Source organism: Poecile atricapillus, chromosome 27, assembly GCF_030490865.1.
Source record: "Poecile atricapillus isolate bPoeAtr1 chromosome 27, bPoeAtr1.hap1, whole genome shotgun sequence".
Classification (NCBI taxonomy): Eukaryota; Metazoa; Chordata; class Aves; order Passeriformes; family Paridae; genus Poecile; species Poecile atricapillus.
In genome coordinates this window covers 2,121,568-2,140,932 of record NC_081275.1, presented here as the reverse complement: position 1 = coordinate 2,140,932, position 19,365 = coordinate 2,121,568, and the positions used below count along the sequence as shown (strand labels likewise).

At 69.2% G+C, this 19,365-nt stretch overlaps 1 protein-coding gene and 2 non-coding genes across 6 annotated transcripts; 2 read left to right on the top strand and 1 right to left on the bottom strand.

Moving 5' to 3' along the window:
- On the top strand, positions 1-13,240 carry CACNB1 (calcium voltage-gated channel auxiliary subunit beta 1). 4 transcript variants are annotated; one of them, XM_058858083.1, is made up of 14 exons: positions 1-115; positions 1,393-1,479; positions 2,911-3,030; positions 3,408-3,530; positions 3,627-3,763; positions 3,851-3,927; positions 6,651-6,670; positions 6,814-6,894; positions 6,988-7,046; positions 8,472-8,581; positions 9,207-9,358; positions 9,469-9,564; positions 10,684-10,869; positions 12,215-13,240. In XM_058858083.1, exons 1-14 carry the CDS (start codon positions 29-31, stop codon positions 12,590-12,592), a joined length of 1,713 nt encoding a protein of 570 aa, XP_058714066.1. In that variant the 5' UTR covers positions 1-28; the 3' UTR covers positions 12,593-13,240. The 4 variants fall into 4 exon arrangements, 2 of the variants coding, with proteins under 2 accessions (XP_058714066.1, XP_058714065.1); XR_009279683.1 differs by lacking the exons at positions 1-115; positions 1,393-1,479; positions 6,651-6,670; positions 12,215-13,240 and adding exons at positions 1,819-1,896; positions 4,170-4,315; positions 11,266-12,178 and having other exon boundaries at positions 10,684-11,140; XR_009279682.1 differs by lacking the exons at positions 1-115; positions 1,393-1,479; positions 6,651-6,670; positions 12,215-13,240 and adding exons at positions 1,819-1,896; positions 4,170-4,315; positions 11,196-12,178 and having other exon boundaries at positions 10,684-11,140.
- Positions 13,241-15,442: 2,202 nt separating this feature from the next.
- On the bottom strand, positions 15,443-15,532 carry TRNAI-UAU (transfer RNA isoleucine (anticodon UAU)). Its single transcript is given in 2 exon segments — positions 15,443-15,478; positions 15,495-15,532. It is a non-coding gene; the product is annotated as a tRNA-Ile (tRNA).
- A 3,627-nt stretch (positions 15,533-19,159) lies between these two features.
- TRNAC-GCA (transfer RNA cysteine (anticodon GCA)) lies at positions 19,160-19,231 on the top strand. The gene has a single exon. It is a non-coding gene; the product is annotated as a tRNA-Cys (tRNA).
- Positions 19,232-19,365: the final 134 nt, after the last annotated feature.

Genomic DNA, 19,365 nt, shown 5'->3' with positions numbered 1-19,365 from the left:
CCAAAATCCCGCCGAGCCCGGCGCTTCCATGGTGCGGGAAGGCGGCATGGCCCGGACCCCCTACAGCTCCACGCAGGACATCCAGATGGACGTCTTGGACAACGCCGCGCTCCAGGTGACACCCGCGGGGGTTTGGGGGTGCTGCCAGGGGGTGTCAGCACCCCCCGCACCCCCGGAGGGGACGGAGGGGGCGGGGGGCTCGTCCCGTGTAATTCCCCCGTGGGGCTGGGGGCGAGAGATGGGGCTCAGCGCTGCCCCCCCCGAATCCCGGCGGTGATAACGGGGGGATGCCGCCCTCCCAGCACCCCAGAAATAAAGGGGTGTCCTCCCCCCATGAGCCTCGGGCCCAAATCCAGCCCCATCCCGGTTTCCCAGTCCCCTGGGCTTCCCCCACCGAGGGGGGCAGGTGGGTTTTTGGGGGGGTGTTGCGCCCACCGGGAAAGTTTTAGGAATTGGGAAAACTCTGGGGGTCCCCCCCTTTCCCTCGGCCTGTCCCCTCTGCTTTGGGGGGGAGGGGGGGCGTTCCCCTCACTGGTCCCAGAGGGGTGGGGGGCGCTGGGCACAGACCCCCCCCTCTGCTCGCTCTTGAGGGGGGTGTGACAGTTTTTGGGGTGGGGGTTCCCGGGGGATGGGGGCAGAGGGAGCCTCGTCACTGAGCCCCAGCCCTGTGGGTGGCATGTGGGGGGGGTCCTGGGGGGTGCTGGATCTAAAAATACCCAGCGTGGGGACCCCCCACCCCCGGGCTGGGTGGCAGCTGGGCCCAGCTGTCCCTCGGGGACACTGGGGGGGTGACAGCCCCGCTCCCCCCAGCGTTTTCCCCCCCTTTACACCCCCCAAAGGGAGGGAGCTGCCACAGGGGGGGCACCGGGACACCCCCACATCCCTGGGAGGGAGCGGGGGTCCCGTTGGGGTGGGTACCCCCTATGCTGGGGGGGTTTGGGGCACTGGGGTGGTGGAGGGGGGTGTGGGGAGGTGTCAGCCCCTCTGGGGGGGCTGTTTGGGCTCTGGGAGCTGGAGTTTGGGGGCTGCTCCCCCGAAGCCGCTCAGCCCTGCCCTGTCCCTCCCCGTGGGGTTGGGGTCGCAGCCCCCCAATACTGTGACCCCCGGGGAGGGGCAACCCCATCCCATCCCAGGGATCCCATCCCATCCCATCCCAGGGATCCCATCCTATGGATCCCATCCCATGGATCCCATGATCCCATGGATCCCATTATCCCATGGATCCCATCATCCCATCCCCATCCCGAGCCCCCCATGAGCGGGGTTTGGCTGCAGGCTGGGGGTGGAGGGGGTTGGAGCATCCCCGGCAGGGGGGGTCCGGGGGTGCCCCCCGAGTTTTGGGGGGAGTTTTGTGCTCCAGCGCTGCCCCCTCGCCCCCTCCCCTGTCCCCAGGGCAAGTACAGCAGGCGCAAGAGCCGCTTCAAGCGCTCGGACGGCAGCACCTCGTCCGACACCACCTCCAACAGCTTCGTCCGCCAGGTGAGGGGGGCCCCCGGCACTTTTGGGGGGGTCCCAGCGGTGCTTTGTCCCCCGGGGACTGAGGTGGGGTCACACCGAGCCGGGGCTGGCCGTGCCCTCGGCCCCTCTGCTCTGCCGTGGGTGCTGGAGGGGTGTCCCCCCCTAAAATGCATCCCACCTCCCCAGGGGTCCTGTGTCCCTTTTGGGGTGCCAGGGAAGGGACACAGCCCCGGCTGGCACCAAATCCCCCCTCCCCAACCCTGTGGCTTGGCAGGGCCCCCCCTCCCTGAGCCCCGGCCCCCACCCCCTGCCCGGCACCGGGCTAAATATACCCGGGGCTGAAACCTGAGCCCCCCCGTGCCCAGCCCTGCGCCCGCCCCGCTCGCCCCCGGCCCTGCCACCATGGAGATCCCCGGCAAAGACCACCCCGCTGCCCCGGTGAGCGACCCCCGCCCCCGCCCCGCAGCCCCCAGGACCCCCCGCCCCCCCGGCTGGGTCCCCCTGGGCTCCGTGGGGTCGGTCCCGGGAGCTGGGGGGGATCTGTGGGGTGAGGGGGTCGTTCCCGGGCTGCGGTGACCCCCCCAAAGTGCCCTCGGTGGGGCAGGGGGAGAGGGCAGCTGGGCTGTGCCCCGTGGGGTTTGGGGAAGGGGGTCCCTGCCGGGGTCCGCAGCCCCGGGGTTGGGGGTGGGGGGCTGTGCAGAGGGGCTGAGTGACCCCCAAACCCCCGGGCTTGGGAAGGGTTGGCACAATCAGGGTTGGGGGTCCCACGTGTCACCCACCGTGACGGGGCTGGGGTGTCCCCAGGGTGTCCCTGCTGGGGCTGGGGGTGAGCAGGGGGTCCTCTGGGGGTCCCCAGGGTGTCCCTGCTGGGGCTGGGGGTGTGCAGGGGGTCCCCTGGAGGTCCCCTGGGTGTCCCCACTGTCCCTGCTGTCCCCCTGGCCCCAGTCCTGGGGGGTGAGCAGGGGGTCCCCAATCCCACTCCAGCTCCAGCCCCGTCCCGGGTGACCCCGAGTCGCCCCACAGCGCCCTGTCCCCATTGCCCTGGGCTCCCGCGGTGGGGACAGCGCTGTCCCCCTGGGCTGGGGGACACTCGGGGGGTCCCCTCTGCCTTCCCGGCTCTGGGAGAGGCCCCGGGGAGCGGGATGGGAGCGGGTGCTGGGCCGGTGTCACATTCCCGGCCAGAGCGGTGGTGACAGCTGCCGTGTCCCTCTCCTGCCGTGACCCCACCGTGACAGCTCCGGGTGGCTCCGGGTGGCTCTGGGTGGCTCCGGGTGGCACCGGGTGCCTCTGGGTGGCACCGGGTGGCACCGGGTGGCACCGGGTGGCCACCGTGATGGGCACCGGCACCAGCGAGAGCGTGCCGGGGGTTCGGAGGGCTGGAATTGGGGATGGGTGTCACTCGCTGTCCTGGGGGGGCCCAGGGTGGGCTGAGCCCCCTCCCCGCTGCCCCAGGGCTCGGCTGAGTCCTACACCAGCCGCCCCTCGGACTCGGATGTGTCGCTGGAGGAGGACCGCGAGGCGCTGCGCAAGGAGGCCGAGCGCCAGGCCATGGCTCAGCTGGAGAAAGCCAAGGTGGGACAGCTGGGACGGAGCCCCCCCAGCGCCCCCTGCCCCGGCACAGGGACCCCCCGGTACCCCCTGCTCCCCATCCCTGCCATGTCCCGTCCTCTGGAGCCCTGGGGTCACGGGTGGGGGGCACTGGGAGGGCAATGGGGGTTACTGGGTGGAACTGGGTTCTCACCTTGGCTGAGAGTCCGTCACACTGCGGGGCCCGGGGCAATTAGCTAATGAACCCCTCGTTAGCTCCTGGCCGGGCTTGTGGCCACTCTGCTGAGGAGCCGAGCCCGGCTGGTGACGCCGGCACCAGGGGTGGAATCTCCCAGTTTGGGGTGGCAGCGGGTGGGATCTCCCCGTTTTGGGGGAGCTGCCGACCCCTCTCCCGTTGGCAGACGAAGCCGGTGGCGTTCGCCGTGCGCACCAACGTGGGCTACAACCCCTCGGCCACCGACGACGTCCCCGTGCAGGGCATGGCCATCTGCTTCGAGCCCAAGGACTTCCTGCACATCAAGGAGGTGGGACAGGCTGGGGGGGCTGGGGAGGGGCGGGGGGGCAGCGCTGGGGTGGGTTCAGGGGGGTTTTAAGGTGTTTTCCCCCCCTCCCCGGAGCAGAAGTACAACAACGACTGGTGGATCGGGCGGCTGGTGAAGGAGGGCTGCGAGGTGGGCTTCATCCCCAGCCCCGTCAAGCTGGAGAACATGCGGCTGCTGCAGGAGCAGAAGATGAGGCAGAACCGCCTGAGCTCGAGGTGGGGCTCACCCCGACCCTGCCCGGCTCTCCCTGGACTCCCCCCCCATCCCACCCTCATCGCTCTCTCGGCGCTTTTCTCACGCAGCAAATCCACAGACAACTCCAGCTCCAGCCTGGGCGATGTGGTGACGGGGACCCGCCGGCCCACGCCCCCGGCCAGCGGTAAGAGTGTCCCGGGTCCCCCCGGCCCCGCCAGCTCCAGCCTGGGGGTCCTTCCCCCACCTCCCCATGGGTGACCCCTCTGTCCCCCCCAGCCCCGGGTGCAGGCAGGGTGACCCCTCTTTCCCCCCGGGACCCCTCTCCTCTGCTTCTCCTCTTCCACCCCATTTCCATTTTCGCCTTCTTCCATCGCCATTATCGCTCTTCTTCTCTCCCTGCCGTCTCGCGGCTCCGGCCGTCCCCAGGTGGCCTGGACATGCCTAGCTTTGCCTTTGATCCCGATGAGTTAGAGGAGGAGGAGGCCATGGAGACCCAGCGCTCCCCTAAGAGTAGCGTGAGCAGTGTCACCACCCCCCCCGCCCACAACAAGCGCATCCCCTTCTTTAGGAAGGTAACGGCCCCCGCCGGCCCCCGCCTCGCCTGCTGCACCCGCTGCCTGCCCTAACACTGCCGGGGGGCTGGGGGCACCCCACGGGGGCTGGGGGCCACCCCACGGGGCTGGGGGACACCCCACGGGGCTGGGGGACCACCCCATGGGAGCTGGGGGACACCCCATGGGAGCTGGGGGACACGCACTGCCCCGGCGCTGCAGCACGGGGTGAGCTCTGCGCCCAGGCAGGGCTGACTCCCCCTGTTGTCAATGGGATGGATCAGTCCGTGGCTGCATCCTCCCCCCATGGGCTGTGGGATGGATCAGTCCGTGGCTGTGTCCCCCCCCATGGGCTGTGGGATGGATCAGTCCGTGGCTGTGATCCCCCCCCAGTCCATGGGATGGATCAGTCCGTGGCTGTGATCCCCCCTGGTCCATGGGATGGATCAGTCCGTGGCTGTGATTCCCCCCCCCTGGTCCATGGGATGGATCAGTCCGTGGCTGTGATCCCCCCCAGTCCATGGGATGGATCAGTCCGTGGCTGTGATCCCCCCCTCCCAGTCCATGGGATGGATCAGTCCGTGGCTGTGATCCCCCCCCCGGTCCATGGGATGGATCAGTCCATGGCTGTGATCCCCCCCCGGTCCATGGGATGGATCAGTCCATGGCTGTGATCCCCCCCCGGCCCATGGGATGGATCAGTCCGTGGCTGTGATCCCCCCTGGTCCATGGGATGGATCAGTCCGTGGCTGTGATCCCCCCCGGTCCATGGGATGGATCAGTCCGTGGTTGTGATCCCCCCCCCAGTCCATGCGATGGATCAGTCCGTGGCTGTGATCCCCCCTGGTCCATGGGATGGATCAGTCCGTGGCTGTGATTCCCCCCCCCCCGGTCCATGGGATGGATCAGTCCGTGGCTGTGATCCCCCCCGGTTCATGGGATGGATCAGTCCGTGCCCCCCCCCCCCCCCGGTTGCCTCCCCCCGCAGTGTGCGCATGGTGTGTTCCAGCACGGCCGGTGTCTCATCCCCCCCACGACTGAGAATGGACCATTCCTCCCCCATAGCTGGCCATAAGCTGGGGGGGTTTGGGCGCAACCACTCCGCGGGGCGGGGGGGGGTCTGCAGGGACTTTTGGGGCCAGCAGGCCTGGGGGGTCCCAGCCACCCCCCAAGCCCCCGCTGTACCCAAATCTACCCCCGAGGGGGTGTGTGACTGTCCCTGGGTCACCCTGGGGGTCACACACGTGTCCCTGGGTCACATCTGGGTCACACGTGTGACATTGGGGTGTCCCACAGGGTCATGCACGTGTCCCTTGGGGTGTCCCTTGGGTCACACACGTGTGCCTGTGTCACCCCAGGGGTGTCCCCTGTGTCTGTGGCTCACCCCGGGGGTCACACATGTGCCACCGTGACATTGCAGGTCACACATGTGACATTGGGGTGTCACTTGTGTCACACACGTGTCCCTGGGTCACCTCTGGGTCTCAGACATGTGCTTGGGTCACCCTGGGGGGTCACATGTGTGTCCCTGGGTCACCCTGGGGGTCACATGTGTGTCCCTGGGTCACCCTGGGGGTCACACGTGTGTCCCTGGGTCACTCTGGGGGTCACATGTGTGTCCCTGGGTCACCCTGGGGGTCACACGTGTGTCCCTGGGTCACCCCTTGGGTCATACACATGTCCCTGGGTCACACACGTGTGTCCCCTGGGTCACCCTGGGGGTCACACACACGTCCCTGGGTCACCTTTGGGTCACCCCCGTGTCCCTTGGGTCACCTCTGGGTCACACACGTGTCCCTTGGGTCACTCCAGGGGTCACCCCCATGTCCCTTGGGTCACTCCAGGGGTCACCCCCGTGTCCCTTGGGTCACCCCAGGGGTCACCCCCATGTTTATGGCTCACCCCGGGGGTCACCCCCGTGTCCCTGGCTCACCCTGGGGGTCACCCCCGTGTCCGTGGCTCACCCCGGGGGTCACCCCCGTGTCCGTGGCTCACCCCGGGGGTCACCCCCGTGTCCCTGGCTCACCCCGGGGGTCACCCCCATGTTTATGGCTCACCCTGGGGGTCACCCCCGTGTCCGTGGCTCACCCCGGGGGTCACCCCCATGTTTATGGCTCACCCTGGGGGTCACCCCCGTGTCTGTGGCTCACCCCGGGGGTCACCCCCGTGTCCGTGGCTCACCCCAGGGGTCACCCCCGTGTCCGTGGCTCACCCCAGGGGTCACCCCCGTGTCCGTGGCTCACCCCGGGGGTCACCCCCGTGTCCCCGCGCCCCCCGGTGTCCCTACCCGCGGGTAACACGCATGCCTTGTTTGTCTCCTCTCGCCCCCCGGCCCCCGCGGCCCCCCGGGATGTAGCGAAGCAGAAGCAGAAGTCGGTGAGTAGCGCCAGGACCCCCGGGAGGGGGGGGGGGGTGAGGGAGGCGCCCCCCGCTTGCAGCCCCCCAAAATCAAACCCCGGAGCCGCCCCCGTGGCCCGTGTCCCCCTCCCGGCCCCGGTGACCCCCGGCTCTGTCCCCAGACCGAGCACGTGCCCCCGTACGACGTGGTGCCCTCCATGCGCCCCATCATCCTCGTGGGGCCGTCGCTGAAGGGCTACGAGGTGAGCAGTGGGGCCGGGGGGAGCGCTCGGGGGGCTCGGGGGGGACCCCAGCCCCACGCTGTCCCTCTGTCCCCGCTGTCCCTTCACCCCCAGGTCACGGACATGATGCAGAAAGCGCTGTTCGACTTCCTGAAGCATCGCTTTGATGGCAGGTGAGGGGGGCGGGCTGCATGGCCAGGGACCCCTAAACCCACAGAGGGACCCCTAAACCCACAGAGGGACCCCAAAATCCATAGAGGAACCCCTAAACCCACAGAGGGGCCCCTAAACCCACAGAGGGACCCCAAAATCCATATGGGGGCACCACAGTGGGGACCCCTAAACCCATAGAGGAACCCCAACCCTATAGATGGACCCCCAACCCCATAGAGGAACCCCCAACCCCAGAGAGGAACCCCTAAACCCATAGAGGAACCCCAACTCCACAGAGGAACCCCAACCCCATAGAGGAACCCCTAAACCCATAGAGGAACCCCCAACCCCAGAGAGGAACCCCTAAACCCATAGAGGAACCCCAACTCCACAGAGGAACCCCAACCCCATAGACGGACCCCCAACCCCATAGAGGGACTCCAAGATCCATATGGGGGCACCACAGTGGGGACCCCCAAACCCATGAGGGGACCCCTAACCCCATAGAGGGACCCCTAAATCCGTGAGGGGAGGACTCTAATTTAATGAGGGGGACCCCAAACCCCAAACCCCATGGCGGACCCCTGAAAGCACAGGGGGGAAACTCTGAAGTCATGGGGGGACCCCTCCTGTGTGGAGAACCCCTAATCCTGTGGAGGACCCCAAAGCCATGGAGGGACCCCCCAGCTGTGATCCACAATCCTGTGAAAGATCCCTGATCCCACAGGGGGACCCCTAAAACCACAGGGGGGCCCCAAACCCATGGGGGGAGCCCTGTAACCACAGGGGGACCCCTAAAACCACAGGGGGGCCCTAAACCCATGGGGGGAGCCCTAATGTCATGAGAGGGAGACCAAATCTCACAGGAGGGACCCCAAACCCCATGGGGGGACCCCAAACCCCATGGGGGGACCCTAAACCCCATGGAGGACCCCAAACCCCACGGGGGGACCCCAAACCCCATGGAGGACCCCAAACCCCACGGGGGGACCCCAAACCCCGTGGGGGGACCCCAAAACCCCATGGAGGACCCCAAACCCCACGGGAGGACCCCAAAACCCCATGGGGGGACCCCTAACCCCATGGGAGGACCCCAAACCCCATGGAGGACCCCAAACCCCATGGAGGACCCCAAAACCCCGTGGAGGACCCCAAACCCCACGGGGGGACCCCAAACCCCGTGGGGGGACCCCAAAACCCCATGGGGGGACCCCAAAACCCCATGGGAGGACCCCAAACCCCATGGAGGACCCCAAACCTCACAGGAGGGACCCCAAACCCCATGGGGGGGACCCCTAATCCCATAACGGGGGGACCCCTAAACCCCCAGCCCCGATGGGGGCGGCTCCAGCAGCCGCGGGTGTGGGGTGTGGGGATGGGGGTGCCGGGGGGGGGTCCCGGGGGGTGGCTGTGGATGTTGGGGGGTCCCCCCGCTGTGTCCCCAGGATCTCCATCACGCGGGTGACAGCCGACATCTCCCTGGCCAAGCGCTCCGTGCTCAACAACCCCAGCAAGCACACGATCATCGAGCGCTCCAGCACCCGCTCCAGCCTGGGTACGGCCCCCCCGACCCCCCCGGGACCCCCCCGGACCCCCCCGGACCCCCGGGACCCCCCCAAGCCTCCATCTGTATCAGCCCCCAGCCCAACCAGGGGTGCTCGTCCCGCTCCTGGGGGGTGGGGGTGGCTAATGGGGGGCTCTGTGCTCCCTCAACCCTGTGACTCAGTGCCTCTCCTCCTCCTCCTCCTCCTCCTCCTCCTCCTTCTTCTTTTATCTTCTCTCTTGTGGTTTTGTTTTTTGGTTTTTTTTTTTCCTCTTTCTCTTTTCTTTTGGGGTTCCTCCTCCCCTCCGTGCTGCCTCCTTCCTCCCCTGCTCCTGATACAGATGTCTTGGGTACGTAACGGGGACCCCTCGGTCCCCCCGTCCTCCCCACCTGGCCCTGCCCGGGCGCTGGGGCAGAGTCTGAGGGTTGGGGACACCGTGGTGGCAGTGCTGGCAGTGTCCCCTCGGCGTGTGCCTGCTTTGGGGTGGTGGGGTTGCCCAGCCGGTGCCACCTCCCTCCTGCGGTGACCCCGAGGTGGCCAAGCCCCAGGAGCAGCACCACTGTCCCCTTCCCGTGCCCCTCATCACATCCCCCAGCCGTTGTCCCCTCACCCTGTCCCGTGTCCCCTCCACCCCAGCCGAGGTCCAGAGTGAGACCGAGCGGATTTTCGAGCTGGCCCGGACGCTGCAGTTGGTGGCCCTGGACGCCGACACCATCAACCACCCGGCCCAGCTGGCCAAGACCTCCCTGGCCCCCATCATCGTCTACATCAAAATCACCTCCCCCAAGGTGGGTGCAGGCCCTGGGGGCAGTGCCAGCCCCTCCCTGCCGGCCTGGGGGGCCCAGGCACGGTCCAGCCGTGTCCCCACGGCCACCGCGGGCTGTCCCCTCCTGCCCAGGTGCTGCAGAGGCTGGTGAAGTCCAGGGGGAAGTCCCAGGCCAAGCACCTCAACGTGCAGATGGTGGCCTCGGACAAGCTGGCACAGTGCCCGCCTGTGAGTGTGCCCTGGGCACCGCGGTGCCACCCCCCGAGACCACCCTGAGACCCCCTGAGACCACCCTGAGACCCCCCGAGACCCCCCGAGACCACCCTGAGACCCCCTGAGACCACCCTGAGACCACCTGAGACCACCTGAGACCACCTGAGACCACCCTGACACCCCCCGAGACCACCCTGAGCCCACCCTGAGACCCCCTGAGACTGCCCTGAGACCACCCTGAGACCCCCCTGAGACCACCCTGAGACCACCCTGAGACCCCCTGAGACTGCCCTGAGACCACCCTGAGACCCCCTGAGACCCCCCGAGACCACCCTGAGCCCACCCTGAGACCACCCTGAGACCCCCTGAGACCACCCTGAGACCACCCTAAGCCTGAGACCACCCTGAGACCACCCTGAGACCACCCTGAGACCCCCTGAGACCACCCTGAGACCAGCCCGAGACCACCCTGAGACCCCCCTGAGACCAGCCCGAGACCACCCTGAGACCACCCTGAGACCATGCTGAGACCACCCTGAGACCCCCTGAGACCACCCTGAGACCACCCTGAGACCCCCTGAGACCACCCTGAGACCACCCTGAGCCTGAGACCACCCTGAGACCACCCTGAGACCACCCTGAGACCAGCCCGAGACCACCCTGAGACCACCCTGAACCCAAACTGAGACCACCCTGAGACCCCCCGAGACCACCCTGAGCTGCCCCACACGCCCCCTGCCCATTATCTGCCCACACTGTCCTATAGATCCCGCCCTGCCCCATAGATCCTGCCCTGCCCTATAGATCCTGCCCCATACCAATGTCCCTGCCCTGCCCCACAGATCCTGCCCTGTCCCATAGATCCCACCCTGTGTCCCATTGGTCCTGATCTCACTCTGCCCTGGGTCCGATAGGCTCTGCCATCCCAGTGACCCCACCCTGTCCTATTGTCCCCACCCTGTCCCACAGGCCCTGCCCCACACCCAGCTGCCCCTCCCTGTCCCATGGACCCTGCCCCACACCCAGCTGCCCCTCCCTGTCCCATGGACCCCTCCCTGTCCCATTGTCCCTGCCCCACACCCACCTGCCCCACCCCGTCCCACCGTGCCCACCTCGCGCCCATCCCTTCCCCAGGAGATGTTTGACATCGTGCTGGACGAGAACCAGCTGGAGGAGGCCTGCGAGCACCTGGCCGAGTACCTGGAGGCTTACTGGAAGGCCACGCACCCGCCCAGCAGCAACCCCCCGAACCCGCTGCTGAACCGCACCATGGCCACGGCCGCGCTGGCCGCCAGCCCCGCGCCCGTCTCCAACCTCCAGGTACAGGTGCTCACCTCCCTGCGCAGGAACCTCAACCTCTGGGGCCGCGAGGCCACCCCCAGCCCCCCCGGACCCCTCGAGGAGCACGCGCTGTGAGGCGGCGGAGGGGACGGCGGGGACATCCCCACCCCCCCCCAAAGCTCGGGGGACCCCGGGATCGGGGATGGTGTCACAGCCCCCCCAGGTGTGGGGCGGTCCCTGAGGTCACCTGCTCCAGGGGGATGTTCTGCACTCTGGGGTTGGGGGCTCCAGGGGAACCACGGTCCCTCGGGTGTGGGACCATCCCTGGGGTCAGGGTCACCTCAGGGGACTGTGACCCTCCCCAGGTGTGGGATTGTCCCTGGGGTCACCTGTCCTGGGGTCAGGGTCACCCTGAGGGACTGTGACCCTCCCCAGGTGTGGGATTGTCCCTGGGGTCACCTGTCCTGGGGTCAGGGTCACCTCAGGGGACTGTGACCCTCCCCAGGTGTGGGATTGTCCCTGGGGTCACCTGTCCTGGGGTCAGGGTCACCTCAGGGGACCGTGGTCCCGAGGTGTGGGGTCACCTGGGGACCCTGGGATTAGGGCAGCCCATGGGATTGGGGTCACCATGGGGAATCACGGCCCCCCCAGGAGTGGGACCATCCCTGGGATTGTTCCTTTGGGAACCTCTGCCCCCCTCCCCGGGGTGCTGCAGGCCCCTGGTGTGGGACAGGTCCTGGGATTGGGGTCACCCCAGGGACCTGCTCCCGTTCCTGGATTGGGGCTGGCACTGGGATCAGCCCTGGGGATCTCTCCCTGCCTGGGACTGGTGCCAGCCCCACATTCGGGGTCTCCTGGGAATCTGTGCCCCCTCCAAGGCCTGGAGCTGCCCTGGGGATTGGGAACCCCCAGGATCTGTCCCCTTCAAGACCCACCCTGTGCCTTCGGGGGGGATGCCGGGGCTCCAGACCCCCATTCCCACCTTTCTGGGGGAGCCGTGGTGGGGGCGAGGCTTTGGGGGTGTCCTGGGCGGGCCGGGTGGGGGGCACAGCCCCATCCCACCGTGGCCACTGCGGTGCTGAGCCGGGGGTCCTGCAGCCACCCCCGGGGCTGGGGACAGAGGGGGGACACGTCTCCTGTGTCGTCTGTCGCTAAACCTTCCAGCGAGCCGGACTGGCGCTCCACGCCCTGCCCTGCAGCCCCCCACCCCGCATCCCCCTCCCCATTCCCGGTGTCCCCCCCGGCTGTGCCCCGCTGCCACCGTGTCACCGGCAGGGCTGGGCAGCAGCGTGAGCCCCCCTCCATCCCCGGCTGCCCCCCACTAACCCCCCACTAACCCCCCGCCCGTCCGTCCCCGCATGGTGTGGTTGCTTCTCGCACCCAGGCTCCGTACCCGGAGGGGGAGCACGGCCGCCTCCGGCAGGGCCCGGGGGACTCGGGGGGCCGCGGGCAGGGCAGACCCCCCCCGCCGCCCGCCCGCCCGGGCCCCCGCAGCCTGTCCCGCCAGGACACCTTCGACTCGGAGGCGCCGGGCAGCCGGGACTCGGAGCCCGGCGATTCCTGCTGCATGGACATCGAGATGGACCCCGTGGAGGAGGAGCCGCCGGGCACCCCCGGGGCCGGACCGCAGCCGCCCCCCGGCTCCTGGGACGGGGCCGAGCCCGGGCGGGAGGGCCGGGGGCTGCGGGGCCGAGCCAAGGGCCAGGAGCCGCTGGGCCGGGGCGAAGGGGAGGGCTGGGGCAGGGACGTTTACATGCGTTAGGACCAGGGGGTGCGGGCAGGGGGTCCCCCCCCAGCGCTGGTTTTGGGGCGCGGGACATCCCCCCCGGTTGCCCTTGTGCCCCCCCGAGCCCGGCCAGCAGTGCCATGGGGAGCCCCCGCTTTGTCCCGGGGGGCTCCCCCTGCCCCACTCTTGGCTGAGGAGGGGTCTCCCCCTGCCGCAGCCCCCCAGCATCTCGCGGTGCCTCGGGCCCTCCCTGCCCCGCAGGGACAGCAAGTGACCAAAGGGGACCCGGCGTGTCCCCGTCCCCCGGGCGTGTCCCCAGCCCTGCCCGCCGGGTGTCCCCCGCTTCTCCATGGTGCTCTCGCAGGGACCCCCGGAGCCGGCCGTGGCGGTGGGGGGGGGGTCCCTGCCAGCTGCCCCCCACCCCAGCAGTGCCCGGCACTGCCCCCAGAGCCCCCGGCGCTGCCGGGGGGGTGCATGCGTGTGCGGTGTGTGCAGGGCTTTGGGGGCTCCCCGCTGCCCCAGGCTGCGCCCCCCGAGGTGCTGCCTGCCCGAGGGGGGGGGGGGGGGAGCGGTTTGCATGTGTTTGCCTTGGAGGGGCTCTGCCTGAATTGGGGGGGTGGGGGGTGAATCTGAGCCAGTTTTGGGGGTCTAACCTGTGCTAACAGCTGCCCAGCCCTGGCCTGCCGCGGGGGGGGGGGGGTCCCGCTGCCCTGGGACCGCCAGGCCCCGGCCCCCCCCCCCCCCTTCCCCAGCCCCCAGCCCCCCCTCCCTTCCTGTTCCAACCCCCCCCGCCCGCCGTGCCTGTCCAGCCGTGTCTGTCCGTCCGTCCGTCCGTCTGTCTGTGAGCCTCTGTCCGTCCCCCCTTGGCCCCCCCCCGGGGCACTGCCTTGTCCTGTGCCCGCCCCGGGGCATCCCTTGTGCCCCCCCCCCCCTCACCAAATCTGCGGGGTGACCACACCAGGGTGGGCCGGGGACACCCCCATGTCCAACCCTCGGGGACAGGGGCTTGTCCCACTTCTGTCCCACCCCTGGGGGCAACGCCGGGGGTCACTGCCTTACCCAGACCACCAGCCCGGCTCGGGGGGCTTGGGGGGCACCCAGCTCTGCCGCTGCCAAGCCGCCACCCACGTGTGCCTCAGTTTCCCCCCTTGTTTTGTTTTGGGGGGGGGGGAACTCGGTGTCACTGCCTGCCAAGTGCTTTGAGCCCCCCCTGCCCCAGCGCTCGCCCCCTCGGCGGCCACAACCCGGGCAGTGGGGCCCCCCCCGCGGGCAGAGGGACGTCCCGTATTTATGTCACTCCACAAACTTTTAATTTAAAGACCCGACAAAAATGTATTTTATTTATTTATTCTCGTTGGTTTGTGTGTGTGTGTGTGGGGAGGGGAGGGGGACTCGCCCCGCTCGCTTGGTTTCTTTGTAATAAACATTTCGGTGAGACCTGCCCCACGCCTGAGCCTCCTGGGGGGACACGGGGGGGCCCGGCTGGGGGGACACAGCGCTGCAGTGACCCCTGCTCGGCAGGACAGGGGCTCAGGTGAGGATGGAGCCGGGACCTGCCCGGCTCTGGGGAAGGGGCGCTCGGGGGGCTCCAGCCCCCCCAGCCCGGGGATGGCCAGCGGCAGCCGCCGGGCTCAGCGCGGGGCTGGGCCGGCTTTATCGGGATAATATATTTATTTACAGAGACAATAAATACAGGGGGGGAGCTCAGGGCTGCCGGCACCGCCACTCGCTCTTCTCCGGCCGGTACTCGAACGCTTTCCTGCGGACAGAGAACGGCGACATCGGTGACACCTGAGTCCCTGTGACAGCGCCATCCCCCCGACCCAGGGCTGTCCCCCCGACCCAGGGCTGCACCCAGCTGTGTCCCTTAACCCAGAGATACACCCAGCTGTGCCCCCCGACCCAGGGCTGCACCCAGCTGTGCCCCCCGACCCAGGGCTGCCCCCCCGACCCAGGGCTGCACCCAGCTGTGTCCCCCGACCCAGGGCTGTCCCCCGACCCACAGTTGCACCCAGCTGTGCCCCCCGACCCACGGCTGTCCCCCATGCCCCCCGACCCACAGCTGCACCCAGCTGTGCCCCCCGACCCACGGCTGCCCCCCACGCCCCCCGCCCAGCCCCGCACCCCGTACTCACTCCCTGGCGGGCACGGAGGGCCGGCAGACCAGCCCGGCCTGGCACGGGCACACCTGGTTGATGCTGAAGGCGAGTCCCCCGGGGGGAACGTGGCAGCTCTGGGCCAGCTCCAGGCGCCGCTGGCAAACGCGCTCCCCGTGCTGCCGGGCGCAGCAGCCGCCGGCCCCGCACTCCTCGTCCCGCTGGCACCGCGCTCCTGGCGCCACAAAAAGCGACCTCAGGGGACGCTCCGAGCCCGGCCTGGGGTTCAGCACCGCATCCCCCCGGCTCGCAGAGCTTGTCCCTCGTGTCCCCCCCGCCACGGCAGACCCCCACTCACCGTCCTGCCCGGGGGGCACGGGCTGCTGGCACTTGCCGAACATGCAGACGAGCCCGCGGGCGCAGTGCGGGTCCTGGCGGCAGTAGTGACCCTCGGGCCGCTCGGGCAGGCACAGCCCGAAGTGCTCGTCACAAAAGTGTCCCTGGGCGCAGGGTGTGGCCGGGTTGCACGGGGTGACCTGCGGAGGGGGGGACACGGCCGGTCAGGGGGGCCGCACCTCATCCCACACCCCGAAACGGCGCAAAACCCCGTCAAAGCAAAGCAAGCTTAGGTGTGGGGGTGTCGGGGTGGTTTTGGGGGGCCGAGTCTGACGGCAGTGCTCTGGGGAGCTCCATCCGCAGCGGTTCCAGGATTTTTTTTTTCCTCGGGAAAAGAAAACCGGGCTGGGGGGTAATACAGGGGTGGGGGCGGCGCGAACCCCTGTAAAAGTCCTGCTCCAGGTGAGGCTCGAACTCACAACCTCGGCATCGCTCGTGTACCGCCCTATAAGTACCGCGCGCTGACCGATTGCGCCACTGGAGCGCCCGGGGCCGCCCGGCGCCACCGCGCCCCCTGCCGGCCCCGCCGCACCGGACCCGAACCGGACCCGAACCGGACCCGAACCGGACCCCCGGGTCACCCCCGGCTGGAACCGGACCCTCAGTGTCACCCCCGGCCGGAACCAGACCGCCCGTGTCCACTTCTGGACGGAACCGGACCCCCGGGTCACCCCCGGCCGGAACCGGACCCCCGCTGTCACCCCCGGCTGGAACCGGACCCCCCCATGTCACCCCCGGCTGGAATCGGACCCCCGGTGTCACCCCCGGCCGGGAGCGGGACCCCCCGTGTCCGCTTCTGGACGGAACCGGACTGCCCGTGTCACCCCCGGCTGGAATCGGACCCCCGGTGTTACCCCCGGCTGGAACCAGACCCCCCGTGTCCATTTCTGGACGGAACGGGACCCCTCCCGTGTCACCCCCGTCCGGAACCGGACCCCCCGTGTCACCCCCGGCCGGAACCGGACCCCCGGCCTGAACCGGACCCCCCGTGTCCACTTCTGGCTGGAGCCGGACCCCCGGTGTCACCCCCGGCCGGAGCCGGACCCCTCCCGTGTCCCCCTCCCCAGCAGGACACTGTGGGCTCTCCGCGGGTCTCATCGCCCCCGCTGCAACCCCAGCTGAGAACTCCGGGTCTGAATTCCCCTTCCACCCCTGTGCCTCGCAAATTCTGCGCCCACCCCACCGCGAACCCCCCTCTGCAGCTCCTGCACCTGCCCCGTGCCCACCCCGCTGCAAATCCTGAGCCCTCCCTGGCTCCAAACCACCCTCCTACCCCTCCTCCCACCCCTGAGCCCACCCTGGCTGTAAATTCTGCCCCCACCCCTGCACCAATCTCTGCTCTGTGCCCACCCCGAGCCCACCCTGGCTGTAAATTCTGCCCCCACCCCTGCACCAGTCTCTGCTCTGTGCCCACCCCGAGCCCACCCTGCTGTCTCCCATCCCTGCTCGCACCCTGCTGTCCCCTCGCCCCCCAGGACCCCCCTCACCTCCTCCAGATCCGCCCCGGGGCTCCTGCCCAGGGCGGCCGCATCGGGCGAGTGCTGGGGCAGGGAGAACATCCATGCCCAGAGGTGTCCGGCGGCGGGGGGCAGGAGCCAGGCCAGGAGGCACAGGACGGCCGGGGATGTCACCATGATGATGATGATGGTGATGATGATGATGATGCTGGCGCTGGTGGCAGCTCGGCCGGCCCGCTGGGTTTATGTAGCCACGGGCTATCTCGGCCCCCGCCGCTAAAACTGTTTGCTCTCCTAATGGGGTGGGAGGAGGCAATCAGGGGTTAAGGGATTTCCATAATTGCCAGCCTTCCCCTCGGGGTGGGCACCAGCCCCACAGCAAACAGCCCCCCCCGGGGCAGTCTGGCTCCGGCGCCAGCCGTGGGTACAGCCTGGGGTGTCCCGGGTTCCCCCAGAGCTCAGGGGGGCGGTGGGGGAAGTTTGGGGTGTCCCCCCAGAGCTCAGGGGGGCGGTGGGGACAGTTTGGGGTGTCCCGTGTATCCCCAGAGCTCGTGGCGGCAGTTTGGGGTGTCCCGTGTCCCCCCAGAGCTCGTGGGGGGCGGTGGGGGCAGTTTGGGGTGTCCCGTGTCCCCCCAGAGCTCAGGGGGGCGGTGGGGACAGTTTGGGGTGTCCCGTGTTTCCCCAGAGCTCAGGGGAGCGGCGGGGGCAGTTTGGGGTGTCCCGTGTCCCCCCAGAGCTCGTGGGGACAGTTTGGGGTGTTCCCCCAGAGCTCAGAGGGGCGGTGGGGGAAGTTTGGGGTGCTCTGTGTCCCCTCACATAGCTCGGAGTGATTTTCGGGGCAGTTTGGGGTGTCCCGTGTCCCCACAGAGCTCAGGGGGGTGGTGGGGGCAGTTTGGGGTGTCCCGTGTCCCCCCAGAGCTCGTGGGGGCAGTTTGGGGTGTCCCCCCAGAGCTCGTGGGGGGCGGTGGGGGCAGTTTGGGGTGTCCCGTGTCCCCCCACATAGCTCGAAGTGATTTTGGGTGCACTTTGAGGTGCGTGCCCCCCCAGCCCTACAATTCCCTGTTTTTTTCCCCCTTTTCCAGAGCGGGGACAGCGAGGATGAGGAGGAGGCAGAGGGAAAAGCGGGGGGACAAAGGCCGGGACCCCCCAAAGGGGCAGCGGTGGGCACAGGGCTGGCATCTGCCCCCCCGTTCGTGCCCCCCCATCCGCCGCCCCCTGCCCAGCCGGGGTCCGGGGGTCGGCACCTCCCCGAGGCCCCCGCGAATGGGGTGCGAGCCCGGCCCTTATCGCCCGGCCCTTATCTCGGGCCCCCCCGAGCGCATCCCCCAGACAGTGTCACCTCCGTGTCCCCAAACACGCGGGGGGCTCAGCGCGCCCCCCCAGACCTGCCCAATACACTTCGGGTCCAGGCCGGGATCGTTCCCGGCTCCCCGGGGGGATTGGAGGAGGGGGGGTTCGAGGAGCTGGGAATGGGGTGCGCTGGGGGTCTCCAGGGATGTGGGGATCCCCCTCCCCTCGGTTTCCCGCCCCCCCCCCCCGGCGACCCTTCCTGGGCGAGTCCCTCCGTGCCTCAGTTTCCCCAGCGGTGAGATGGGAAGCTGAGGGGTGGCACAGGGACATTGCGGTGATCCCAAACTTTTCTCCCGGTGCTCCGGGAGCGCTCAGTGCCCGGGAAGGGTCTCCAGGATCCGGGGCCCCCTCTCGCCCCCCCCGCCTGTTTGCCCGGCGGCTTTGGGAGCAAATATTGACCCCGCTCCGGGACACCATCACTGTCCCCATCCGTCCCCTGCTGGCACCTCCGGATAATCCCCCCAACCCCGCGGGGGTCCCGGACGGCGGCTCTGGCAGTTTTGGGGGGGGTCCCACGCACCCCCCAAACCCTGTGGGGGCCGCCCCACGCCGCTCTCGGGGTTTTGGGGGGGCCGTGTCCCCCCACGGGGGGCTGGGGACACGGGGGGTGTGGGGCAGCGAGTGTGGGGGGGTCCGTGAGTGGGGGGGTCCCTGGGGGGTGTCCGTGGGTGGGAGGGGGTTCCGTGAGTGGGGGTGTCCATGACAGGGGGTGTCCATGACAGGGGGTGTTGATAACGGGGTGTCCGTGGCCGGCTGTCCCCGCAGTGCCGGTGCCACCAGCCCCGGTGTTCCCTCGGTACCGGTGCTATGAGTCCCGGTGTCCCCTTAGTGCCACCAGCCCCGGTGTCCCCGCAGCCCCGGTGTCCCCTTGGTACCGGTGCTATGAGCCCCGGTGTCCCCGCAGTGCCGGTGCCATCAGCCTCGGTGTCCCCTCGGTGTCCCCTCAGCCCCGGTGTCCCCTCAGCCCCGGTGTCCCCTCGGTGTCCCCGCAGCCCCGGTGTCCCCTCAGCCCCAGTGTCCCCTCAGTACCAGTGCTATGAGCCCCGGTGTCCCCTCGGTGTCCCCTCGGTGTCCCCTCAGCCCCGGTGTCCCCTCGATGCCACCAGCCCCGGTGTCCCCTTGGTGTCCCCGCAGCCCCGGTGTCCCCTCAGCCCCAGTGTCCCCTCAGTACCAGTGCTATGAGCCCCGGTGTCCCCTCGGTGTCCCCTCGGTGTCCCCGCAGCCCCGGTGTCCCCTCGATGCCACCAGCCCCGGTGTCCCCTCGGTACCGGTGCTATGATTCCCGGCAGGCCCGGCTCCACAGCGGGGGTATAGCTCAGTGGTAGAGCATTTGACTGCAGATCAAGAGGTCCCCGGTTCAAATCCGGGTGCCCCCTCTTTTCTTCCCTCACATTTTTGGGGGGTCCCCACTGTATTTTTCGCACCCCTTCTGTTTGACCCCCAACCCCCCGCAGGGAGGGGAGGCCGCGTCTCGCCCCCCGCCGCTCCCCCAGCCTCGGCTGTCGGCTCT